The 23,069-nt window shown below is 46.4% G+C and overlaps 1 protein-coding gene across 2 annotated transcripts in view; it reads right to left on the bottom strand.

The window, feature by feature from the left end:
- The window catches only part of ENTREP2 (endosomal transmembrane epsin interactor 2), a 196,014-nt gene that overhangs the window by 19,260 nt on the left and 153,685 nt on the right, over positions 1–23,069 (bottom strand). For both annotated transcript variants that reach the window (XM_080980755.1, XM_080980754.1), the window contains exon 5: positions 5,146–5,253. In XM_080980755.1, coding sequence (XP_080836881.1) covers positions 5,146–5,253 — 108 coding nt within the window. The remainder of the gene's footprint in view (positions 1–5,145; positions 5,254–23,069) is intronic.

A 23,069-nucleotide genomic window follows, 5' to 3' on the forward strand; every position in this document is an offset into this window, starting at 1 on the left:
GTGACCACCATTGATGGCAGGGAGCTTCTGGGAGGGGAAGTGACGCACCAGACCCCACCAACGAGAATGAGGGTTTCCAGGCACACGGAGACCATTGCCTTTCACGTAGCCACACTGGCAGGACCCCCAATAATATTAGGGATGAGCTGGCTGGCACTACATGATCCAGTAGTGGCATGGCATCAGAGGACGGTCACCTTTGGGTCCGCTTACTGCTTGGAACACTGTCTAGGGGGGGAAACCCCAAGGATGACCGTGGCCAGGGTGGCTGGGTTAGCGGTGGAGCCGAAAGGGGAGGTGCCACCACAATATGCTGACCTGCAGGAGGTCTTCAGCAAGAAGGAGGTGGATAGACTACCCCCCCATAGACCCTTTGACTGCCAAATCAACTTGCTCCCAGGGGCTCAGCTGCCAGTGGGTAAACTGTATGCCATGTCAGACCGGGAGATGAAGGAGTTGCGGGAGTTTATTGACAAGAACCTGAAGAGGGGGTTCATAAGGGAATCAAAGGCGGTGGGGGGCAGTCCGGTGTTCTTTGTGGACAAAAAAGGGACTAACCAGCCCAGATTGGTCGTAGATTTTAGGGCGTTAAATTTGGTATCAGAACCCGTGACCTTCCCAATGCCCAGGATTGACGACATTTTAACACGGGTGAGGCAGGGAATTTTTTTTTACCAAGCTGGACCTCAGGGGAGCCTACAATTTGATTAGGATGAGGGAGGGGGACGAATGGAAGACCACAATGTTCACCCCCCTGGGGGCCTTTGAGTACTTAGTTATGCCATTTGGATTACAGTCGGGCTCCGCCTGCTTTCAAGCTTTCAGGCACCACGTGTTGGGGTCCCTGCTGTACAAGAACTGCGTAGCCTTCTTGGACGACGTCTTAATCTATTCGGACAATGAGAAGCAACATGTCAGAGACGTCAGGGAAGTGCTAAAGAGACTGCAGAAGCACCAGTTGTGGGTCAAGCTGGAAAAATGTCAGTTTCACGCCAGAGAAGTCGAGTTTCTGGGGTACAAGTTGTCAGACAAAGGCCTAGCTATGGACCCAAGCAAGGTGCAGGCGGTGCTGGAATGGAAGGCCCCCAAAACCCGGAAGGACGTGCAGAGGTTCCTAGGGTTCAGCAACTTCTACAGGAAGTTCATCAAGAACTTCGCCCACTTGACAGCGCCCATCACAGATTGTCTCAGTAGCAAAAAGAAGTTTGTCTGGACAGAAAGTGCCCAGCAATCCTTTGAAAGACTGAAGAAGGCGTTCGCTTCGGAAGAGCAGCTCCTGCACGTTGATCTGGAGAAAGCCATGAGGCTAGAGACCGACGCGTCTGACAGAGCCATTGGGGTGGTTCTTTTGCAGCCAGGGAGGAGCAAGCAGGAATGGAAGCCGTGTGCCTTTTTCTCAAAGAAGCAGAGCAAGTCGGAGCAAAACTATACGGTGTACGACCGCGAACTGCTTGCGATCTATGCGGCGTTTTGCCGATGGCGACATCTGCTGATAGGGGCACAGCACAAGATCCAGGTTTGTACTGATCACAAGAACTTGGAGTACTGGAGGACCGCAAGAGTACTCAATCAGAGACAGATTCGATGGGCACAGGAGTTCTCCAAGTTTTCCTTCGAAATCCGATACGTGCCAGGAGAGGAAAACGTAAGAGCAGATGCTCTCTCCCGGAAGCCGGAGTACATGGAAGGAGAGGGACCACCGGAGATACGACACGTGATCCCCGAGGACCGATGGGTGTGTGGGGGAGCCTTGGTTGGGAAACGAGAACTGGCCGGGCTTACTAGAAACGATGTGTTCGCTCAAACTAAAATCCGGGAACTCCGAGATGGAAGAGAAAACCAAGGGGGTTTTGAGGAAAAGGAAGGGGTGCTGGACTATAAGGGGGCGCTGTATGTACCGGGGGAGACCCTGAGGGGAAAGGTACTCAAACAACTCCACGACAACCCCACAGCTGGGCACTTTGGACAGCACAAAACCATGATGCTCGTCACCAGGCAGTTCTGGTGGCCAAGGGTGAGGGAGGATGTACGGGAATATGTACGGGGGTGCGACCGCTGCCAAAGGGCAAAGGGGGAAAGGGCTGCCCCCGCAGGGTTACTGGAACCCTTACCCACGCCGGGAAGACCCTGGGAGGTGGTGTCCATTGATTTTATGACCGATTTGCCCAAGTCCTGGGGGAAGACAGCAGTCATGGTAGTAGTCGATCAATTGACAAAGATGTGCCATTTCATAGCTTGTTCACATGCGGTGACCGCAGAGGAGACAGCCAAGTTGTTTGTGGATCACATCTTCAGGTTGCATGGGTCGCCCTCGAGAGTAATTTCGGATCGCGGGAAACAATTTACTTCCCGGTTCTGGAGGAAGCTCATGAGCTTGCTGCAGGTAGAGGTGAGCTTCTCGACGGCGAGACATCCGGAAACCAACAGGCAAGCAGAAAGAGCGAACAGTGTACTCCAGCAATACCTACGCTGCTACGTCAGCGAGAGGCAGAACGATTGGGTAGAGAAACTAGCGCTGGCTGAATTTGCGTACAATGTCCAGGAACACAGGAATGAGCCCGTTCATGGCCAATGATGGGTGTCACCCCAGGGCCTTCCCGGGGAGTGGGGAGGAAGGGTGGAGCGTACCTGAGGCAGAGCAGTTTGTGGAAGAAATGGAGGCTCTGCACCAGCAACTTAAGATGAACTTAGAACAGGCCAAGAAAATTTACAAGAGGCAGACAGACAAGCACCGTAGGGAAGGGGAGACCATACGGGTGGGGGACCGGGTGTGGTTGTCAACCCAAGGGTTACCCTTTAAGGGGGGGTGCAAGAAGTTGCAGCCAAGGCGGCTGGGGCCGTTTGAGGTAACACAGCAGGTGAACCCCGTGGCATTCAAGCTCAAGTTGCCGGACAGCATGAAGATACACCCGGTGTTCCATAGGTCCCTACTCTCACCGTACAGGGAGGGGCGGGGAGTCCCGGGGCGAGAGGGAGAAGTCACCACACACCCGCAGATAGAGGAGAGGGAACACCACAACCGGGCCACGGAAATACTAGATTCAAGGTGGCGAGGGCGCCAGGTGGAGTACCTGGTAGCTTGGGAGGGAGAACCCGGGTCGGAAAACACGTGGGTTCCTGCGGAGGCAATCAATGACGGGTATCTTGTGGAGGAATTCCACAGCCTGTTCCCAGACAAACCCAAGCCACTAGCGAGATTCTGGGAGGAGCAATTTGGAACCACAGACGATGAAGAGGATTTTGTGGGTTTTTCTGCCTCCGAAGAGGAGGGAGGAGAGGCTTCGGAGGAAGAAGAATCAGACTGGGAGGCCCACTCCGCGGGGAGAGATCGGAGCGGGTGGGAAGCGGGTTTTGAATCCTCAGAGGATGGCGACAGCTCCTTCCGGGGATTCCCCGCATCGTCGGCCGAGGAAAGGGACGAAGTTGAATCAAAAGGTCAGGCCGGGGGTGAAGGGGATCCTGGGGCGGAGGTGGATGTCAGGGAACTGACATCGGAGCCAGAGGCGGAGGCTAGGCTCTCAAGCGATGCTGGAGAAGGGCCCAGCAGGGGGAGAGGCGGCTCACCAGCTGGGGAAAGAAATCAGCGTAACACCAGGGATAAAGGGGGGCAGATGGGGGAATCGGCGAGGGGGCTCCAGGACTCCTCGCCGGAGACCAGCGAGGAGAGCACCGGTCCTCCGCTACCCATGCCCTCCCTACGCAGAAGGCTTCCGCGCAGGGAGAGTAGGAGGAGACTTGGAGTCAAACAACTTTTATGCTGGAAAAGGTTTAAGAAACGCCCACTGACGGATTCTGCTATCGACTGAACAGCCACAAAGTGCAGGGCTGTCCAGACAGAAAAGGTTTAACAAGGCAACCTAGCCAGGAGTGGCACCAACTTGCGCACGAGCAACCCCTACATTTATTACAGGTATGGATAAGAAAAGCAACTGTACTTGACTCAGCAACACCCCCTACCGCTCAGCATGTTCCTTAGCACACATTTCTACTCTCATTCCCATCAATTATTGAGCTGGACGGACCTTAAAAACTACCTTGTTAACAACAGAGTTTATAAATGGGCCAAAAAATAAGCCATCACCAAACAATTCCCTTTTCTTCCTCCCCTGGCTGATTCACACTTGTGTTGCTGTTTGATGTGCAGCACATAAGCTGTATCAGAGCAGAGCAAGGCTGGCCAATGTGGCGCTTTCCACATTGCCCTCCAGCTGTCTTTGGATTACAATTCTCACTATCCCTAACCATTGAACATGCTGGCTGGGCTGATGGCAGCTGGATTCCCACAACAGCTGAGAGGCACCATGTCAAGATACAGTATTTATTTGTTCAGTGCAGTTCTTTGGAGATTCTTAGAATCTATTATTCTAAGATGAGCCCTGCTGACTGGAGGAGACTGGGGGCTGACTGGAGAAGGTATCCTACCTTAGCTGGGGAACTGGAGCTGGCAGTCTGGACTTCCCCCACCCCTGCAGGCCAAAATGCCAGGTGGGCACGACATAGCCAAAAAAGCCTCATGGGCCAAATGAGTCTGGTGAGTCATTTGCCATGAGGGCTCAGACTGATGGAAGTTGTGAGTCCAGGAACATCTGGAGAGGACCAGGTTGGGGACAGCTGGATTACATAAGAGGAAATGGGAGCTATGAATACAGAATAGCAGCATTCAACAGTTTCTAAGAGATCAAATGCTGAATCACAGCTCAGCTGATGAGATCATCTGGAGGAGCATCATTGGTCATTCCCCAGGCTCATTTGACATTGGCCCAGTCACGCAGAATGCTCTGCCAATACAGATTCAGTACGTTTCTTCTCTGCCAGCTTTTAAATGCCAGCTGATAATTTTTCCATTGCTCCAGGCCTATGCAGCCAATTAAGAATACATCCTTCCATGATGGTAAATTGATGCCTGTTTTTAACTTATTTTATATGGTTTCCATTATAGTTTTATTGCTGTTAACTTTGGTGTTTTTTATGACACAGTGGTAAACAAACAAACAAACAAACAAACAAACAAACAAACACAAAGCCCCTGAAAAGAGAATCTGGACTTGCCCCTTGGTGAGCCCCTTCAATATTGCATGGATACACCAAGGCAAGGGGGAACAGATAGATGCATAACTGCACATTCTCATGCTGGAATTCACTTACCATTTGCAGAATGTCAGAGGAGACCATCTGCATGCAGCACATCGCAGTGGCCAGAGCACAGACAATAGTGGAGATGATATTGAGAGCACAGACGCTAAACAACAGGTCCTGCAAGGGGGAGACAGAGAGAGAGAGAGAGCGCAAGAACGTCACTCCTTATCAAAGCAAGACAGACGATGGCGCTAAAAACATTTCCAGCAGATTGGATAATAAATGCTGTCAATGGTTATCTGCTTGATGTGGGTCTTTATTAGGCCTGTCCAATTTACACTGCACATAACCCTTTCATTCCTCAGAAAGAAATGCGGGACCAACCCGTAGGAAAAATAAATATGAAGCTCCTAAAAAAGGAAAATGCATCTGTTTGTATTGCGGTCACAAAAGCATTCCAGCAGCAACTCTTATTACAGTCTTTCTTATTTCTTATTAGTCAATGAAATTCTGCAAGCATAATTCTGCAACATTCCTGGCTACAATTTGATTTCCTACAGACACACGCTTCCCTGGTGTGTGTGTGTGAGCCAGATAAATCTGTAAGCAGCCATCCCTTAATTGAAATTGCTTTGGAAGGCAATAAATGTCTGCAAAGTGGGAAAACAATTTAGCTGTGATTCCTGCATTGTAGGAGGTTGGACTAGATGGACTAGAACGCTACAGTTCTGTGATTCTATGAAACAGCTATACTCAAAGGTGGGAAGGGGAGCCACGGAATGCTCACAACCCGTCTTTCGTTGCCATGTGTGGTTTTCCTGGCCGCACGCTGGAGAAGCACCCTTGAGTCTTTTTCTAATTATATCAACTCTCCTGCAATAAAAAACCCCAAAAGATTCTTGGGGCATCTTTAACACTAACAAATTTATTTGGGCATAGGCTCATTCTTGGGCAGGGAGATAGCCAACATGCATAATAGGCTCTACACCCATCAGGCTTCCAGATTCCCTTTTTCAGAATAGCAGATGCCTATGACAGAGGACAAATGCTCAGAGGACACAGCTCAGTGGTAGAGCCCATACTTTGAATGCACAAGACCCCTAGGTTCAACCCCAGATACCGCCAGTGACAAGAATCACAGGAGGCTGGAGGGGGGGGGGGGGAGAGACTCTTCTCTGCCTGAGCCCTTGCCAAGCTGCTGTCAGTCAGAGCAAACAGTACTGAGCTCACTGGACCAGTGGCCTGGTGCAGCTGAAAGGAACTTCATAAAGTCAACTTGTTTTTGAAACTGGAGGGCATTTCAAAAGCAGCTGACTCACACTTGAGAACATACATAGGATAGCACAGAAAGCTATTAGTCTATCTAGCTCAGTATTGTCTACTCTGACTGGCAGTGGCTCTCCAGGGTCTTGGGCAGGGGACCTTCCCAGCCCTACCTGGGGCAGCTTCCTTCATCTCTCAAAAAGTCACTTATATTTCAACTTTAGTTAAAGTGCAACTGTATTTAAATTTCAGCAGTCTAGTAATTGGTTCAATAACAGATTATTAGTCAACCCCCACCCCCTAAAAAAGGTTGACAACTCCTTCCTAACTTGGAACTGCCATCTCCCCTCCAGTGTGAGACAATGCCAATTCTTTAATTTTTTTGGTCATCACCCCTCAATTTGAAAAGATTTGACTGATACTTCTCAATTTTGCACCTGATGATGAACAGTAGTGTCCTCAAAGGGTTTCCCCTGCTCTGATTTCAGTGATGCATACAAAAGACTAAGCGGTCAAAGCACCAGGTATGTAATTTTACAGGAAATACTAAAAAATGTTCTGTTAACAAACAGTGAATGCAACACCTCAACAGAAAAAGAGGCCTCAGTGGAATTCAAGCCTTTGTCTCAAAGACAGGTGCAGTTTCTTATGTCTTGTTTAGCGGAATAACTTCCACACTCGGCCGATGAATTGTTGGCTTGGCGAACGTACAGGTGTGGGCAGGAAGGCTGCTTTCTTCATTCACCTGGAGGCTGCTGGCATTTGAATACAGGGAGCTCCAAACTGACAGGTAGCGGGTTCAGTCCAGAAAAATGGGTCATCCGGGTTCCAGACATCAAAGAGGATGCAATGAGACTGAGTGAGTCTTCTATGCCCCAGTTTTTAGAAGTCTAGTTTCTTGCCAAGTGATTTGTGAATCATATCCATAAAAAACAATAAAATCAAAACACAGTTCTGAAGACCTTGTTGCTCCATCAGCCAGGCATTCATTCCCTGCTCACCTGCCTCACACACCTGAAGCTACCCCAAAAGAGCTGTGTGTGAAAAGTCTTACTGGGCACTGCGTCCCTCCTGCTGCCCCTCTCATGGTCATCCCCTGTGTCAGCTGGGAAGGCAACAGAAATGCAGCTCCCAAGACACTGAGGAGAACAAGTAGTTCAGCTTGTTAACTGATCCCGTTCCAGTTCCATGTCACCTACCCGCCTGTGTGCAGAAAATCTATGGCATTAATGAAATACAGAATGCAAGCAGCAAGTGAAAATCTGGGTGGCATTAAATCAACTGTAAATTTGTTTTCATGTAAGGAAAGAAGGATTTTTAAAATCCATGAGCATCTTCTTGGCTCCTGTATCTTACCTGAATGGTGATTTCTAATCATGTATTAGGATCTTGTGCATGTGCTGCTTGTACAGAAAACTCAAGAAGGAGGAGAAAATTGCAGCTCCCCATTCTCAGGTGGAGAATGTGGTTGCTTATTGGAGAGAGGCAGAAACCTTCGGAGCACTTACCATTTGGCTCTTCTCTGAATGGCCCACTGTGGATAAATCCCAATGTTAGTACTACTCAGAGTAAAACCACTGAAATTAATGGGCATATTAGAGTCCATTCGATTCCCTGAGTTTTCTTTTAGGATGAAGGAATAATGAACCCCACTGCACTCAAAATTATGAAATTAGGCTGATTGGTTTTGGTGGGTCTACTGTGTAGGATTTAGTTGTTGCATTTATAAATGTTCTTAGCTGCTTTGAGGACTCCAGTTAAAAAGCAGGATATAACTATAGGGTGGTGGTGGAGGAAAACCCATGGAGTTGTATTCAGAGTTGACCCATGGGCATGGTTAATAGAGGTCCATGTATTTGAATGGGCTTGCACCTGAGTAAAAGTTGGTTGGGCACCACCCAACGGTTTCTTGATGTGGGGGAAAGTCTTATTTCTCCCCGTTTTTGTGGAATTTCCTCAACTCCATAGGTTTTCTTCACCAAAAAGTCCCAGATTGATGTTTTGTCATGCTATATCATCATCCTAAGGGGTTTTTTTTGTGGGGAAAGGATTCTGGTCCACATTTCCATCAAAATACTGATATCTGAAATAACAGACTGCTCCCCTTCCCCCATCTTCTTTTTCATTTTCAGAATTAATCTGGGGCCACCCACCCACAGCATAATTATAAAATTGCTCCCATGCTTATTTTACAGGACTTGTGGGGATATAACTTGATATATTACACCCCTGGCATGCAAACTGAATCACCCTCTATAGCTGCCACTGTACCTAATTAAAGACCACTACTCCTAAAGTTAAGTGGCGCAAGACGGAGAAGAGAAACATTTGGAAAATTAAAGACATAAATTACGTTTTCTCTCAACCTTTTTCTCCTCCTCCTCCTCCTCCTCCTCTCACTGACATATCTTAATTAACATCCATCTCTTTTTCAAGTGCTTGAAAGGAGGACAAGGGTCTTGTGATCCTCAGCAACCTAAGAACTGGAAGTAATGCTTTTCAACAGCGCAGCAGTCCACCATGTAAAACAAAACAAATCACAAACCTAGACCAGTGCAGCCTTTTAATTCAGTAACACAAAACCCCCACCACAGACCACTGGGAACATGCCTCACAAACAGGTGTGCTCTGTTCCAAGCACAACACATTTCTGTGTCCAGAAAAACAGCACTTTCTATCTGTATATATTAGTCACCCTTATCTACTATATATTTTGGAAAATGATTTGTCCTTTTGTTCCCCATGTGTTAAGATTCCCGAGGTGGGATAAGCAGTTTTCACTGAATTTGGGCAACCAGCCGCCATTTTGAATCAAGATGGCAGACCAAAACATTGCTGTGGTGTGACCATTTTTTGGTGTGACAGATCCAAACTGTACCGATTAGGATGCCTCTGAAGATATTGTAACCCCATTTGGTAGGACATTGCCAAATTTGGTATGACCAGCCCAACCTGCACCAGTTGGGATGCCTCTGGCCAACTCTGCATGAGGCTTCCCAAGGGGGAGGTTGAGATCTCCATTTACCTTTAGACTCCAAGCACCATGTGGGATCAAGATGGCAGACCAAATAAAGCATAATTAAACATCAGAATGCACCCCATTTATTCAGATTAATCACAATTTATGAAGTTATGCATGGCCAGGGGGAAGTGGAGAAAGCTTTTCTCTTTCTCTCTCAACACTGGAACTCAGGGACATACAATGAAGTTGAATGTTTGACGATTCAGGACAGATAAAATAAAGTACTTCTTCACACAGCATGTGGCTAAACTATGGCACTTACTCCCCCAGAAGGCAGGGATGGCCACCAATTTGGATGCCTTTAAAAGATAATAAGACAAATTAATGGAGGAGAGGGCTGCCGATGGCCCCCAGCCACAACAGCTATGCTCAACCTCCACAGTGGGAGGCAGTCCTGCTTTGAATGCCAGTTGCTGGAAGCCACGGGGCGGCGGCGGCGGCGGCGGGGGGGGGGATCTTGTGCTTGGGTCCTGCTTGCTGGTTCCCCACAGGCATCTAGTTGGCCACCATTTTGATTCATTTGTTGTATTTATTGTACTATTATTGCTTTGATTCTTTTGATCCTTGTTATATCCTTATTTTGTATGTGTGTGTGTTCTGTATGAGGAAGGGTTTATTTATTTGTCAATCCTTTACTATTCTCATGAGGTGCTTTGAGCTCAACTCGGTTGTTGGAAAAGTGGCATGCCAATATCAAATGAACAATCAAATTTCATTCTGGCTCTGTCTGTTTGTATTACATAAAAGGACCCATTTGGCTGAAAGGTGGTCCAGAAGTTCTATTGACCAATAAATAAATAAAGCACTCTCACATTTCTTTCTTGCCTGACCCTCCTCTGCTCCCTCTTCACCAGAAGATACTTGGGAGGGGGGGGAGGGGGCACAATGCTTAAAATATCAATACAGTGGTACCTTGGTTTACAAACTTAATCCATTCCGGAAGTCTGTTCTTAAACCAAAGTGTTCTTAAACCAAGGCGTGTTTTCCCATAGAAAGTAATGGAAAATGGAAACAAAATGGAAAGGATTGGCATAGATCCGCATGTGGTTGTAAGAGCGATGGTAGCAAGAGATGCGCGGCAGGGAGGGAAAGCAGAGCGGGGGTGGAGGGCGGTGGCGGCGGACAAGCACGAGGAGGAGGAGGAGGAGCACTTTCTTGGAAAGCTTTGGATGCACTAAAAATGTGCCACCACGCTGGTTCCGTGCATGCGGAGGTGTCTCTCTCTCTGCCTTTCTCCTCCCCCCAACACACCCCTCTGCACACCATCCCTGGGTGAAGGGGGGAAAGTAGGCAAGGGCGGAGCTCGCTTGGAGGCGGCAGCAGGGGGAGAAAACTGCAGCAGAGCTGAGAAAACGTCCCCCTTCTCCACTTCCGGGTGTCGCCAGTCCGGCACGGGGGGGGGGGGGAGTTGTACTCCTGCAATCCAGCTGGCGGGCAGCTTCCCTCCCTTGCGGCTGCGGGAAACGCCGTGATGACCCCCTTCTCCACTGCCGGGCAACGGAAGTGTGGCACTCAAAATGGAAGTGCACCCCCGAACGGAGTATGTTCGGATTCCAAAAAAAGTTCGCCAACCAGAACACCTTCTTCCGGTTTTGAAGTGTTCATGTTCCAAATAGTTCGTGAACTAGGCTGTTGGTAGACCGAGGTACCACTGTATGCAGTTGCTGCAATTATTCCCAGGGGTTCTGAAAGGGAAGGGCAGCATCTTATATTTGCAGTCTTATGAAAGCCGGGAGGATGCCTGAAATCCAAGAGTGAGCATAATTCTTCCAATGAAGAGAAAATCCTGGGGCAAAGACATTGATAAGGTGATGGCTCCTCATAAATCTACCTTTTAAAAATAAATCAGGCAGGTAAAAGGGTCCCCCAGGAAGAACTTTGTTCTGCATGAATGAAAGACACCAAAGTAGCTGCAAACAATTGAATTCTATCCAGCCCTCCAGGTCTAACCCCAAAATCTCAGCCTTGTCTCTTGACTTTCCTAACATACAAAGCAGAAGGTTTAAAAAGCGGTCTGTTTTGTTCTTTGGTTTGGATTGTGGCAGGGACCGGGAATCTGTGAACCTGCAGATATTGCTGGATTCTCAGCTCCAACAGCCCTAGCCTGCATGCCCAAGGGTATCAGAGATGATGGGAGACAGCGCTGAGCATCATTTGGAGTCCCTCAGGTTCCCCATCACTGGATTACAGGGCTAGAGTCATGGGACGTGTCAAACCAAATCCACAAGACCCTGGAAACCCATCTGGATCATGTAAACAGATATTGTCGCTCCCCAGCTGCCTTTGGCACCTAACTGCAGCCCCCACCAGCCCCCGTCAGCAGGACTATTCTGGCTGGGATCATGGGAGTCGGTAGTCCAAAACAGCTGGAGGGCTCCAGGCTGGTGAAGGCTGTTGTGCAACATGACGGATGTCAGGATGCCGCAACCTTTGGCAAGGGTGTGATAACAGCACCTGTGCTAAACAGCCACCACAAGATAAAGCATGGGTAGGCAAACTAAGGCCCAGGGTCGGATCCTGCCCAATTGCCTTCTCAATCTTGCCCGCGGACGGTCCGGGAATCAGCGTGTTTTTACATGAGTAGAATGTGTCCTTTTATTTAAAATGCATCTCTGGGTTATTTGTGGGGCATAGGAATTCGTTCATTTCCCCCCCAAAATACAGTCTGCCCCCCCAAGGTCTGAGGGACAGTGGACCGGCCCCCGGCTGAAAGTTTGATGACCCCTGAGATAAAACAATCAAGGCCAACTGAGACAGGAGATAACCTTTTCTGAGCATCTTCCCCCAGCCCAGTCTAGTTAAGCAAACAGATTTAAATCTGTCAAAAAATTGATTGATTGAGTTTATATCCCACCTTTCTCCCAGGGAGTTCTAGGTGGCTTCCATAGTTCTCCACCTCCTCATTTTATCCTCACAACAATCCTGTGAGGTAGGCTAGGCTGAGAGGCAGTGACTGGCCCAAGGCCACCCAGTCAGCTTCACGGCCAAGTGAGAATTTGAACCCTGCTCTCCCAGGTCCTAGTCTGACACTCTGACCACCCACCCGGCTGGCTCTACAACATACGGTTACATCTCTCATGCTGAATGCCTCAGTGCTGTCAGAAGAACAAGAATGCTGGCTGATTTTTTGGGATTCTATGTCAACTTGTTTTTAACAGCAGTTTTTAATCAGTATTTTTAAATGAGTTTTAAAATACAGTTTTCTGTAAACCACTTGGAGGTTTTTTTGATTAAGTGGTATACAAATCTTGTGTCAGAAATAGATAATCTACCACCTCCACTGATCCCACAACACACGGTTTGCCACAGGCGTGGAAAGGCCATTTGAGGCACTGGTCAAGGGCTGCTGTCCGCCTCTGCTGAGTCCCTCCCCATCTCCAGGGCTCTGTGCAGAAGGAACCCAAGAACGGAATCCTACAAAGAGGAAGCTAAAATTAGCAGGAAACTCTGAGAGGTTCAATGCTTTGGAGAAGGGCCTTAGTAAACTGTGATTTCAAAATCCCAAAGACCTATTTTGCAGCCTTGGAAACTTGAACAGACAAAAGTTACCAGGTTTCCTTTTGTTTTTTGTTTTTGCAATGCTGCATTCCATCAAGCGCAGCCTGTGGTTAATCCAAATCCAATCACACCATAACAATTTATCTGCAGAAAAATGACAGCCTAATATTGTGTGCTTCCCCCCTTTTTCACAGTCCTGAAACCTGTTCCCGTTTAAAAACATAAGTACATGCACAAAGACACTGCCAGCTTTTCTGGGCATCCAACATCGAACCTGATCGTTCAAAACATGTTTACTTCTCTCCAAAGCAATACCTTTTAAGACTTCAGTGGATGAACTTCCTCTATAATCTCAGGAAATTATAGTAATTTGCAAACATCCTTTTCCTTCTGACAGCATTTCTTTACCAGGTCCTTAAATGGTGTGTGTGTGTGTGTGTGTGTGTGTGTGTGGTGCCACTTTATAAATATTCGGGAAACACTCATGTTTATATCCAAAGGTCAGTTTTTTTCAAATTACAGGCCCTGGCTTCTAATGGCAAATGCACCCCCCAGTGAATCTTTGTTTCCAATTTATACATCAATGTTGTGACTGAAATGTGTACTTTGAGAGTCTGCTTTGCAAAAGGGCAGGCTGGAGGGAAGAGCCCAAGCTCAGTGGCAGGGAGGTTTCTGTGCCTGCAGCGCAGTCCCAGGCTCCGTTCCCCATGGCATCTCCCGAGAGGGCTGATAAGGACTTCCTGGCTGAAACCCTGCAGAGCTGCCATTCAGTGTAGACAATGGTTCAATGAACCAATGGTCTGACTTGGTATAAGACTGTTATTCCAGCATTCTGTACTTCTCTCATCAGGGGAAGAGCCTCAGCTCACTGGAAGAGGACTTGTTTTGCATGCCAGAGGTTCAATCTCCAGCATGTCGGGGGGGGGGGGGTTAGGGTATGTCCCTTGTCTAAATCCCTAGAGAGCTGCCAATCAGTGCAGGCAATACTGAGCTAGATGGATAAAGGGCTGGACTCTGCATAAGGCAGCTTCCTCATTTCCTAATCAAATTGGCAGTTTCTTCAGAACTACAAGGACTGGAGGATCTTACCATTTTTAAGGGAAGGGCCATCGCTCAGTGATGGAGCACTTAACTTTGCATGCAGAAGGCAGGGGCGGAGGAAGGGGGGCGGTGGGGGCGGACTGCCCCTGGTGTCTTCGCTGAGAGGGGTGACATTCGGCGCGTTGCCCGCCCGTAACTCCCAAGCCTACCCCGAGGGGTTGGGGGAAGGGGGGAGCTGCACCCCTTTGCCAGTGGCATTCCACCTTCCCCCTTCATTTTGACAGCTTGGGGAAGGCTTGGGAGTCGCAGGCGGGCGGCGCGCCAAATGTCCGCCATCGGCGGCTCACTCCGCCCCTGGCTGCAGGATGCCACACCACTCCGTGCACCCGAGTGGCTATCCTGCACCTGGGAGGGCACCCTCCGTGCCCTGCCCCCTCGGGAGCGCACCCACCCTGGGCAGTGCGGGCATATGCTCCACTGCTGCATTCAGGGGTTCAAATTGGGAATCTGCTGTGGAATGCAGGATATTTCAGTCCCACGTTTTATAAGGGAAGGAATCCCCACGAGCAGTTGCAGAAAAAATCTTTATAGAAGACTTTTATAAATCTACAAACAAATATGACGAGTCCCTAGCACATGAAAATCAGCGAAAGAGTCTACCCTGGGGACCAGCAAGAGTAGGGAGAACTGATATTTGGGTGACCAGGAAAGCAACCAAGAAGCTGGGAAACCTCTGACTCAAAGATCCCCCTAACCATGAATTTACAGAGTGGTCTTAACTTAAGCAAGAAAATATTTCACAGTATCAGACGTCTCCACACCTCTGCCACACTGCAATATGGAGCTAATAAATGCCTGTCCCCACAGAGTTGTTATAAAACTTTTCATTTTTAGAAAAGGGATGCTGGACTAGATGGCTCCTTAGCTGATCCACCAGGGCTACTGAATCAAGTTGCTGTCATTCAAAGTGGAGTTCAAACCCAATGGAAACAACTAAATATTTGTTTATTCGTCTATTTGTCTATTTCAAATCTTGTTCGCTCAGTGTTTATTTCCACATTTTGTACCCAATCTTTGCATAAGCTTACATCTAACAAAAAAGTGTCTTTTAAAAGTGCCAGAATCATACTGGTATTCAAAAGCATGCTGCCTCCAAGCAGTTGCCAAATGTTCCAAATGACCAGGACCCTGGAGTTATGATTGGTGTTCTTCCGAGCATTCAAAGCAAGCTGCATTCTAACTGCCTCAGAACTCCAAGGGGCAGTTGCTGCAGCGCTCAGACCAGCTTCACTCTTCTCAGGTCTTCTCTTAGGTCAGACACACGAACAAGAAGCCCTGGAGAAAGCCCTGGCTGACCAGAGACTAGTTGAAGAACTGATTTCATGTAGGTGCATATATGCAGCACTCCTCAGTTCCCCACCAACATAGCAGTGTGTTAAATTGTGGGTTGACATAGCAGACGACACAGCAATTTCTCCAAAGCAGCTCTTTATTTTGTAAGCTGGAACAGAACTGAGCAGCAAACAGCTCAGCCGGCCTGCTTTTATAGGCAGCCGGCTGTCAACATTGTAGCAACAACATCCCAGGGTTTCCCGCCTAAAATAACTGACGTGGACCTGAGTGAAAACTATCTACAGTATCCCCCTGCTGGCCCAGGGTGAGAACTTCAGTACATAACACAGTGTTTTCCCAGATGAGAACAAATTGACTTTTATTTCCTTTTGTCCTGTCTGAGAGCCACTTGGTAGGCTTTTCACATTGTGTGTGTGTGTGTGTGTGTGTGAGAGAGAGAGAGAGAGCGAGAGAGAGAGAGAGAGAGAGAGAGAGAGAGAGAGAGAGAGAGAGAGAATATGAGAAAGGATTCTTTCCTGAACAGTAGCTGTATTGGTCTGTTGCACCAAACTTTCTTTCTAGGGTTGAATGCGTAACTTTGGTTGGATCATGCCTAACATTTTAACAATGGGGAGGGAGGGGAGGGGAGCATAGGAATGCAGAGGAGTAGTGGACAAGACAAGAGCCCAATTATCTGCATGGAGGGGGTCCCTAGAACAAAAGGGGTTGTGCGGTTGTGCAATTTCTTCACCCCTGGGGAAGTTTGATTCTTGGCACCTATGACTGCAGGCATAGCAGACTTTTCCATTCCTACGTCTCAAGGTGGGAAATGCAGAATTTGCCCTAGAATGATGGCATTGTTTTAGCTGCACATCACTATTTGCTCAAACTTTAGGAGATGTCCATATGATACTGTGCCTAAGTATCTAATGGTTATCTTTTGCCTGTGTTTTTCTCCACCATGCCTTCTATCGCTAGCCTTCCCAGTACCAAAGCTAAAGTTCCACCCCAGGCGCATTATGGCTCCTTTTCAGTGTGGCTGTTGTGCAGGGTATCCTGCTTGCAAGTGGGTGCCTTTGTCCTGGCTCTTATGGGCTGCATTTTGAGCATCTGCTCCACATCTGCCAACCTTGAATGGAGAGAGTGGCAGGTTGAGAACATCATGGGCTGCAACAAACCTGGCATTGCAGGCATTGGGATCTGGGGTGCCTGTTCTATGCGTAAAATTACAATGAAGAAAATCAACATTATATGCATACCATTAAACGATGAGGAGTCCCTGTCCTCTGAAACCATCCTTGTCCAGGACTTGATGCCATTGGCCTCAATTGCCAATGCGGTGACCTTTTTGTGTGTGTGTGTATTGCCTTTCACAGAATTGTAAAGTTGGAAGGGACCACGAGGGTCATCTAGTCCAATCCCCTGCAATGTAGGAATCTTTGACTTGAACCCATGACTCTGAGATTAAGAGTCTCATGCTCTACCGACTGAGCTATCATTGTAGAGCAGAAGCAAGTAATAAAATGAGTGGGGGGGGGGGATAAACAGAGGGTATAATAAGTTTCTTCCTTCCGCTACCTTCCGCTACCAGGCGAGGGACTTAGAGGATAGGTGGGGTCACTACTGAGACAGTTATGAAGAATTCCATTTAACACTGGAAATTTAGTGTGTACCGGTACTATAAGTAGTTCAAATTTAACCCACTGCTTACCATCCCTTCTACTTTGTAACAGCTTTCTTGTGGTAATATTCCTCTAAGGTTTTTGACAGGAGGGGTTCAAAGCATTACACTCCCAGTGCCTTTGCACTATGTAACATCTTTGCGCCTGGAAAACACGATGATTTCATTGCTACCTTCTTTTCCATTGGAGCAATGATGGACATGGCAGCAGGTACATGTGTACTTATTTCCATTTTGTGGAATCTGCATTCTATATTAACAAACAAAGGAATTCAGCTTCCTGAGGTTTTGGGAGTGCCTCCCAGTCCAACAGAACAACATGTTGGAATTTCTATCTACGTGGGGTTTGTTGCTGCAGCTTCACAGCTCTTAAGTGGAACGCTGGTTCTGGGTGAAAAGTATTTTTGGAAAATGAGTGAAATAAACACTTCAAAGGAAAAATTTGTAAACGACCCAGAAAGTGTTACAGACACTGAAAGCCCATCGCTGAGGGTAAAGTGCAGGCAGTATTACTCTTCTGCGACACTTGATGTGAAGAAAAACCCACTATTTGGCGGAGATATCAAAGTCAAATTAAAACGGAAACCATGCCAGACGCATTAGGAATGTGTCTAAGGAATGGCCCCAGTCCTGTGACTGGCTTTCTTTTTAACGGTAGCATAGAACGTTGTGTATATTTATTATCAAATTTGTTGGTTTTTATCTTTTCTTATGCATATTTTCTTCATGACCCCGTGCTCTGGTCCATGGGGGTCACGAAGAGTCAGACACGACTAAACAACTAAACAACAACAAATGCATATTCTGTTTGATTTTTTCTTTTTAACTGAATGCTTCTGTATCCTACCCTGGGATGCTTACAACATAGTTAACCCTAACTATAAATAGGAGGAATAAATGAAAAGCATAAAACTGCTACACCATATTTTTCACTCTATAAGATGCACCAGACCATAAGACGCACCTAGTTTTTGGAGGAGGAAAACAAGAAAACAAATATTCTGAATCCCAGAAGCCAGAATAGCAAGAGGGATCTGGCTTCTGGGATAGTCGCGTGAAGCCTTTTCCAGGCAGCGGAAGGAAGGCTCCCCCAAGAGCTGCACTCCCTTTAAAGAGCGCGCGGACCATGTGTGCAGCTCTTGGGGGTTTTTCCCCTTCTACCTCCTCGGGTAAAAGCCCCCGTTCCACGTGGCTCTTTAAAGGGAGTGTTGAGCAGAGGCTCCTGCCTGCATTCACTCCATAGGACGCACGCACATTTCCCCTTACTTTTTAGGAGGGGAAAAGTGTGTCTTATAGAGCGAAAAATACGGTATTTAGGTATTTCTTTTATGCTATATCTCTTTTAGCAATAAAAAGAATTCGATCTCATAGCACACTTATGCTGGAGTGCTTATTTTGTTGCAGACTCTACCGTCTACAGTGCTTTTCAAATTTTCTGCATTTCAGAAGCACTGCAAATTGCAAAAGGTTCTGGGGCATGCTTGCTCTCTCTCTCCCTCTCCCTCTCTCTCTCTCTCTCTCTCTCTCTCTGTGTGTGTGTGTGTGTGTGTGCAGTCCGTTTTACAGAGAATACTGGCTAAGCCTTTGAGTGCCTGTGTGCTGCTCCCAGCCCTGGCCAGCAAGAACAATGATCAGGAACACTCGGTTTCAGTGCCCCAGAGATACCTAGGCCACTTCCAGCTTTAGGGAGAATAAAAAATTAAAAACAAAACAAAATAGCACCACACACCAAAGAAGTGAGACGTAATTAAATATGATGAAATATCTGTGAACAAAAAATAACCATGTCTTTTACCAAATCATACCTCTCATTTGCTTAAATTTTCAGCTCTAAGCTGAGAGTATGTATCACATTTTGGTCTGCTGCAGGTAGAAACAAGTTGAGAGAAGAATCAAATACCCCCCAAAATAAGGACTATATCTGAGGCCCACTTAATTATACAAACTATAATTTTGAACAGATCCATGTTTTCTTAGAGTTCTGTAAATTTTTCAGGCTTCCAGAAGGTTGGGTTTTCTGCCAAATTTCACCAGCTCTTATTTTACTTTATTGCTAAATACAATTTGCTTTCCCGCAGTGATTTGCAGCTAGGACTGACTTTGACAGAGGACCACGGGTATTTAGGAAAAAATTTCCCTGTACAACACAGTAAAATTGTTATCTATACAGACTGTGCTCTCTGTGTCTATAATCCATACCATAAAAGGAAAAATACATTACACATTTGTAAAAGTCAACAGTTTCATAACGAAATCTTGGACATAGTAATCTTTGACCTGCGTATCCAGCCCAGGCCACTACTTTCCTGATAACTGCTGGTGTCATTGTTCTCCATCTCAATCAACTTGCTCACTTCATCCTTGATTTCTCAAAATATGTTCTTCTTTTTTTTTTAAGATATTTATTTTTTCAAAATGTTACAAAAAAGAGAAAAAATAAAATAGAAGCAGAAGAGAGTACAAAGGATAAAAATAATTGACAAAATAGAAAAAGAAAGAAAAAAAACCCCAACCCCTTCCCACCATATACAAAAAAATTCCAAATGAGAAAAAATGACAGAAAAAAAGAAAAAAAGAAGAATGCAAAAATCACAGAACTTTAAAAACATTTAAAAACAAATTCATTATTTTCAAATCCTTAACTGTCATTACCTTCTTTCTTAGACCTCCTCCTCCTCCCTTTCTTTGTATCCTAGTTATTAATTATCCCAGCAAATCCTTGACCTTATCTTTCTATAATAAAATAAACCTTAAAACTTAAAACTTAAATCTTATCCTTACCAACTTCTCATAATCATAATATTCTTTCATAATTCTTTAAACATCTTTGCTAAAGCCAAGTAATTTCATTCCAACATTCTTCTATCATTCATCAGTTTTATAAAACAGTTCTAATGGTTGAAAAAAGAGGTATAAACAGATCCAATCTTCATCCAGCATCCTTTCCTCCTGGTTCCGGGTTTTGTCAGTCCTTATTCCCGTCAGTCTAGCCCATTAACCTGGCAACCTTATGTCCGAGGCCCTCAAGTCTCTTCCATAACCCTTCCGCGGCTCTTCTTCATATTTGTAACTGTATTTTCCCTTGTCTCCTGCTCGTGGTAACTCCAGCTTGACAATGTTTTTAGCCCTTCTCGACAAATCAGCCCCTTTTCCATGTTCAACAATGAATTCAATGTAGTATTTAAAAGCATGTTTCAAAGGCCCTCCAAAATTGAGAGCCCCCACTGTCCCAAACATCTCACGGCCCGTTGCCATATTTGAAAAGTCCAAACATCCCAGCATAGGAGGGTCAATCCAGCCCCCCATTTCCAAACCAAGCCAAACTTTTCCTTTCCAGATATGGCTTTTTCCAAGTTCATTTGTCAAATCCAAAAAATCATATTCCTGTTGGGCCTGTTCTGTCAAAACACACTCCTGATTTAATGTCAAAAACTCCGGTTCTGTCAAGACACACTCCTGATTTAAATCCTGAGTGGGCTCCACATATTTTCCCACTGCCTGTTCAAAATTTCTAGTCGAAGTCGCCATCCAATTCACCTTCTCGTGTAATTGTTCCAGTAGATCGTTTGTTTTATAGAGAGCATACAACAAGGCTTCTGAATACATTGTCCTACAAGGTCAGATACTTATTCCCACGGTTGTAATCTGTAACAGCTGTCGACTCCCTGGAGTTAGTTACAGTTTCACAGTTACAATTTCACAGACTCCCCCTAGGGGGAAGACTTCTATTTATTCTTGCAACAAAGTTTCCTTTTTTAAGATACTTTGTCCATATATAATCCTTTAAAATGCAAAAGGGAACAGTGGAATCATTAGATTTCTCTTCTTTTAGCCATCTGTCAAAAACACTTGTCTTTGGTTAATGAACTTCACACGTCAGTCCTGACAGCCCACTCCAGGATCAGGACGGAGGAAAGTTACTTCACTTTAAAGTCACTTGAAACAGTCCAAAAAGATCCCCCCCTTCTCCTGCTGTCGAAGGGGGGTTCCACAATTTTAAATGGTGAAATCCAATCTTTTAAAAGCGATTTCCTGAGCTCTAGTTTAAATTGCCTTTGCTTTATTCTGTTTACAAAAGAATGGAAGGATGACTTCCTGTTTAGACCTTCCCGTTCCGTACCAAATTCAAGTAAATTTTTAAAGGTCCGATTCTTTCCTACTCGCAAGTCCTTATTTGATGTCCAATTATTCAAAGTCTAAGTACTCACGGGTGCTTATTTTAAAGTCCAAATTGTTCCAGGAAAAAGGCAGCGCTCTCCAGCAACAGCTATGCGGCTTCGCTCCACGGAAATAGCAGTTGACTCACAGCACTGCGCCACTTCTCCCTCTTCACTTCTGAGCTCGTTAGTGGGTTCCTTAGCGGGTTGGGGGGGCGCTAAAGGTGCCCGCTGAGTCCCATGGTCACAGGCTTCATCCGCCTGTGATTTTTAAGTGGGTCCCCGCTTCGCCGTAGCGGAGAAGACCCGTTTTCCGCGGAGCTAGTCCCTCCAGTTCAGAGGGAGTCCGCCATTGCTGGTGGCGCCACCCCGGAAGTTTTCTCAAAATATGTTCTTGAGCAAGTTATAATGATTACCTGTCAGGGTCACCGGGTTCCTGTGCTGGCTTATTAGACATTGTTTACTTTGTTGACATTGGGGTATTTGAACTTTTCCATAGAAAGCCTAGCAGGGAGGATTTTGTTTCCTAACACAAACATATTTTTGCTTTTTGCTTTCCTAGAACATAGCAACATAACTTTTGTATAGAAGAGCATACAGTTATTTTATTATTTCATTATTATTTATTTTAAAGCATCTTTGTCCTTCACCCCCCCCCCCCGGGGAGAGGAAGGGGGGTGCAGTGGGTGCGACCTGTCCAAGGTGTCATCCCTGGGGGGGGGGGGGTGACATTACTGCCCCGCCCCCTGGGATGCTCGCCCTGCCGCTGCAGGTGGCTAGCCCTGCCCACAGGACCCAGAAGGTCCTGGATTCATTCACCATCATCTCCAGCTAGGGCTGTCAGTATAATCGGTGTAGACAGTATGAAGCTGGATGGACAGTCCATATCAGGCAGCTTCCCATGTTCCTGTGAGGGGTGTTTGGAGGGTGCAAACTAAAGGGCTGCTCTTCAGTCTTGCCTTCTGGTTTGCCCTCGCTGGTTCTCCTGACTACGTGTTGCCCCCTACACCTCCTGCATCTTGGGTCTCCACAGACGGTTGTCCTCAACCCAGACCTGGCAGCCCAGTACTAGGTTTCAGCTGAAAGCCAACCACGTCCCTCCAAATTGGATTGGGGCAGCCTTACTGGGAAGACTTGTTAAAATCTGTGCAGCTCCAATTTTCAGTGAAACTGATGGACAGTAGCTTTCAGTCAGACATGGAAAGCATGATTTACTTGCAGAGTTTCCTGCTGAAAGATGCAATGATGGTCACAGGTGTGGATGACTTTTGAAAGGGAAGGTGAAAAATCCCAACAGTCAGTGGCTATAAGCAATTACACCTAGACAGAGCCTCTAGAACTAAATGTGGATTAGTACAATTTATGAACCAATACTTGGCAAGGCAATAATGCTTAGAAGACCTTATGCAATATAAGGGTATCAGTCACTGATTGTTATATTGTTATACTGTGGGATCCAACACCCTGGGGCTCCTGGTATGTATCTAGGTTTTTAATCTCAGACCAGGTGTGGGAATTCTCTGGTTTACAGGCCAAATGCATTAAGGGGCATGACTTGAGGTGTGTCCTGAAGGCCCCACTTGACCCATAGGCTGCAAATTCTGCACCCCGTCATATTAGTATGGATAGAGCAGTATTGATAAAGCAGTGAAGAAAATGCAGCTGACCTCTTTCTCAAATTCCCTGCATAGGATTGGCTTCCCTTGGAGAAATAAGATTCATAGCTCTTTAGCAAAGCTCTTCTAATTCCCTTGAACTTTTGGAGGCACATTCCACAAACATGGAAAGGGCAGAATTAGTGTGCAGATGCCGAAAGACACTCTTGTAATCAATAACCCTAAAGGTGACGGACTGACATTGTTTCTGACAAAGGCCTGAAAACAAGCCCAGTTTGGCAATACTGTAAAGAAGACTTCTTTTACCCTTGATTGACTTCAATTACGCTGCTTTGTTGCTGATATACCCACAATAACGTGAGGAGAGATAATGAGCAGTAAAG

This window comes from Podarcis pityusensis, assembly GCF_964106645.2.
Source record: "Podarcis pityusensis genome assembly, chromosome: 14".
NCBI classification, from domain to species: Eukaryota; Metazoa; Chordata; class Lepidosauria; order Squamata; family Lacertidae; genus Podarcis; species Podarcis pityusensis.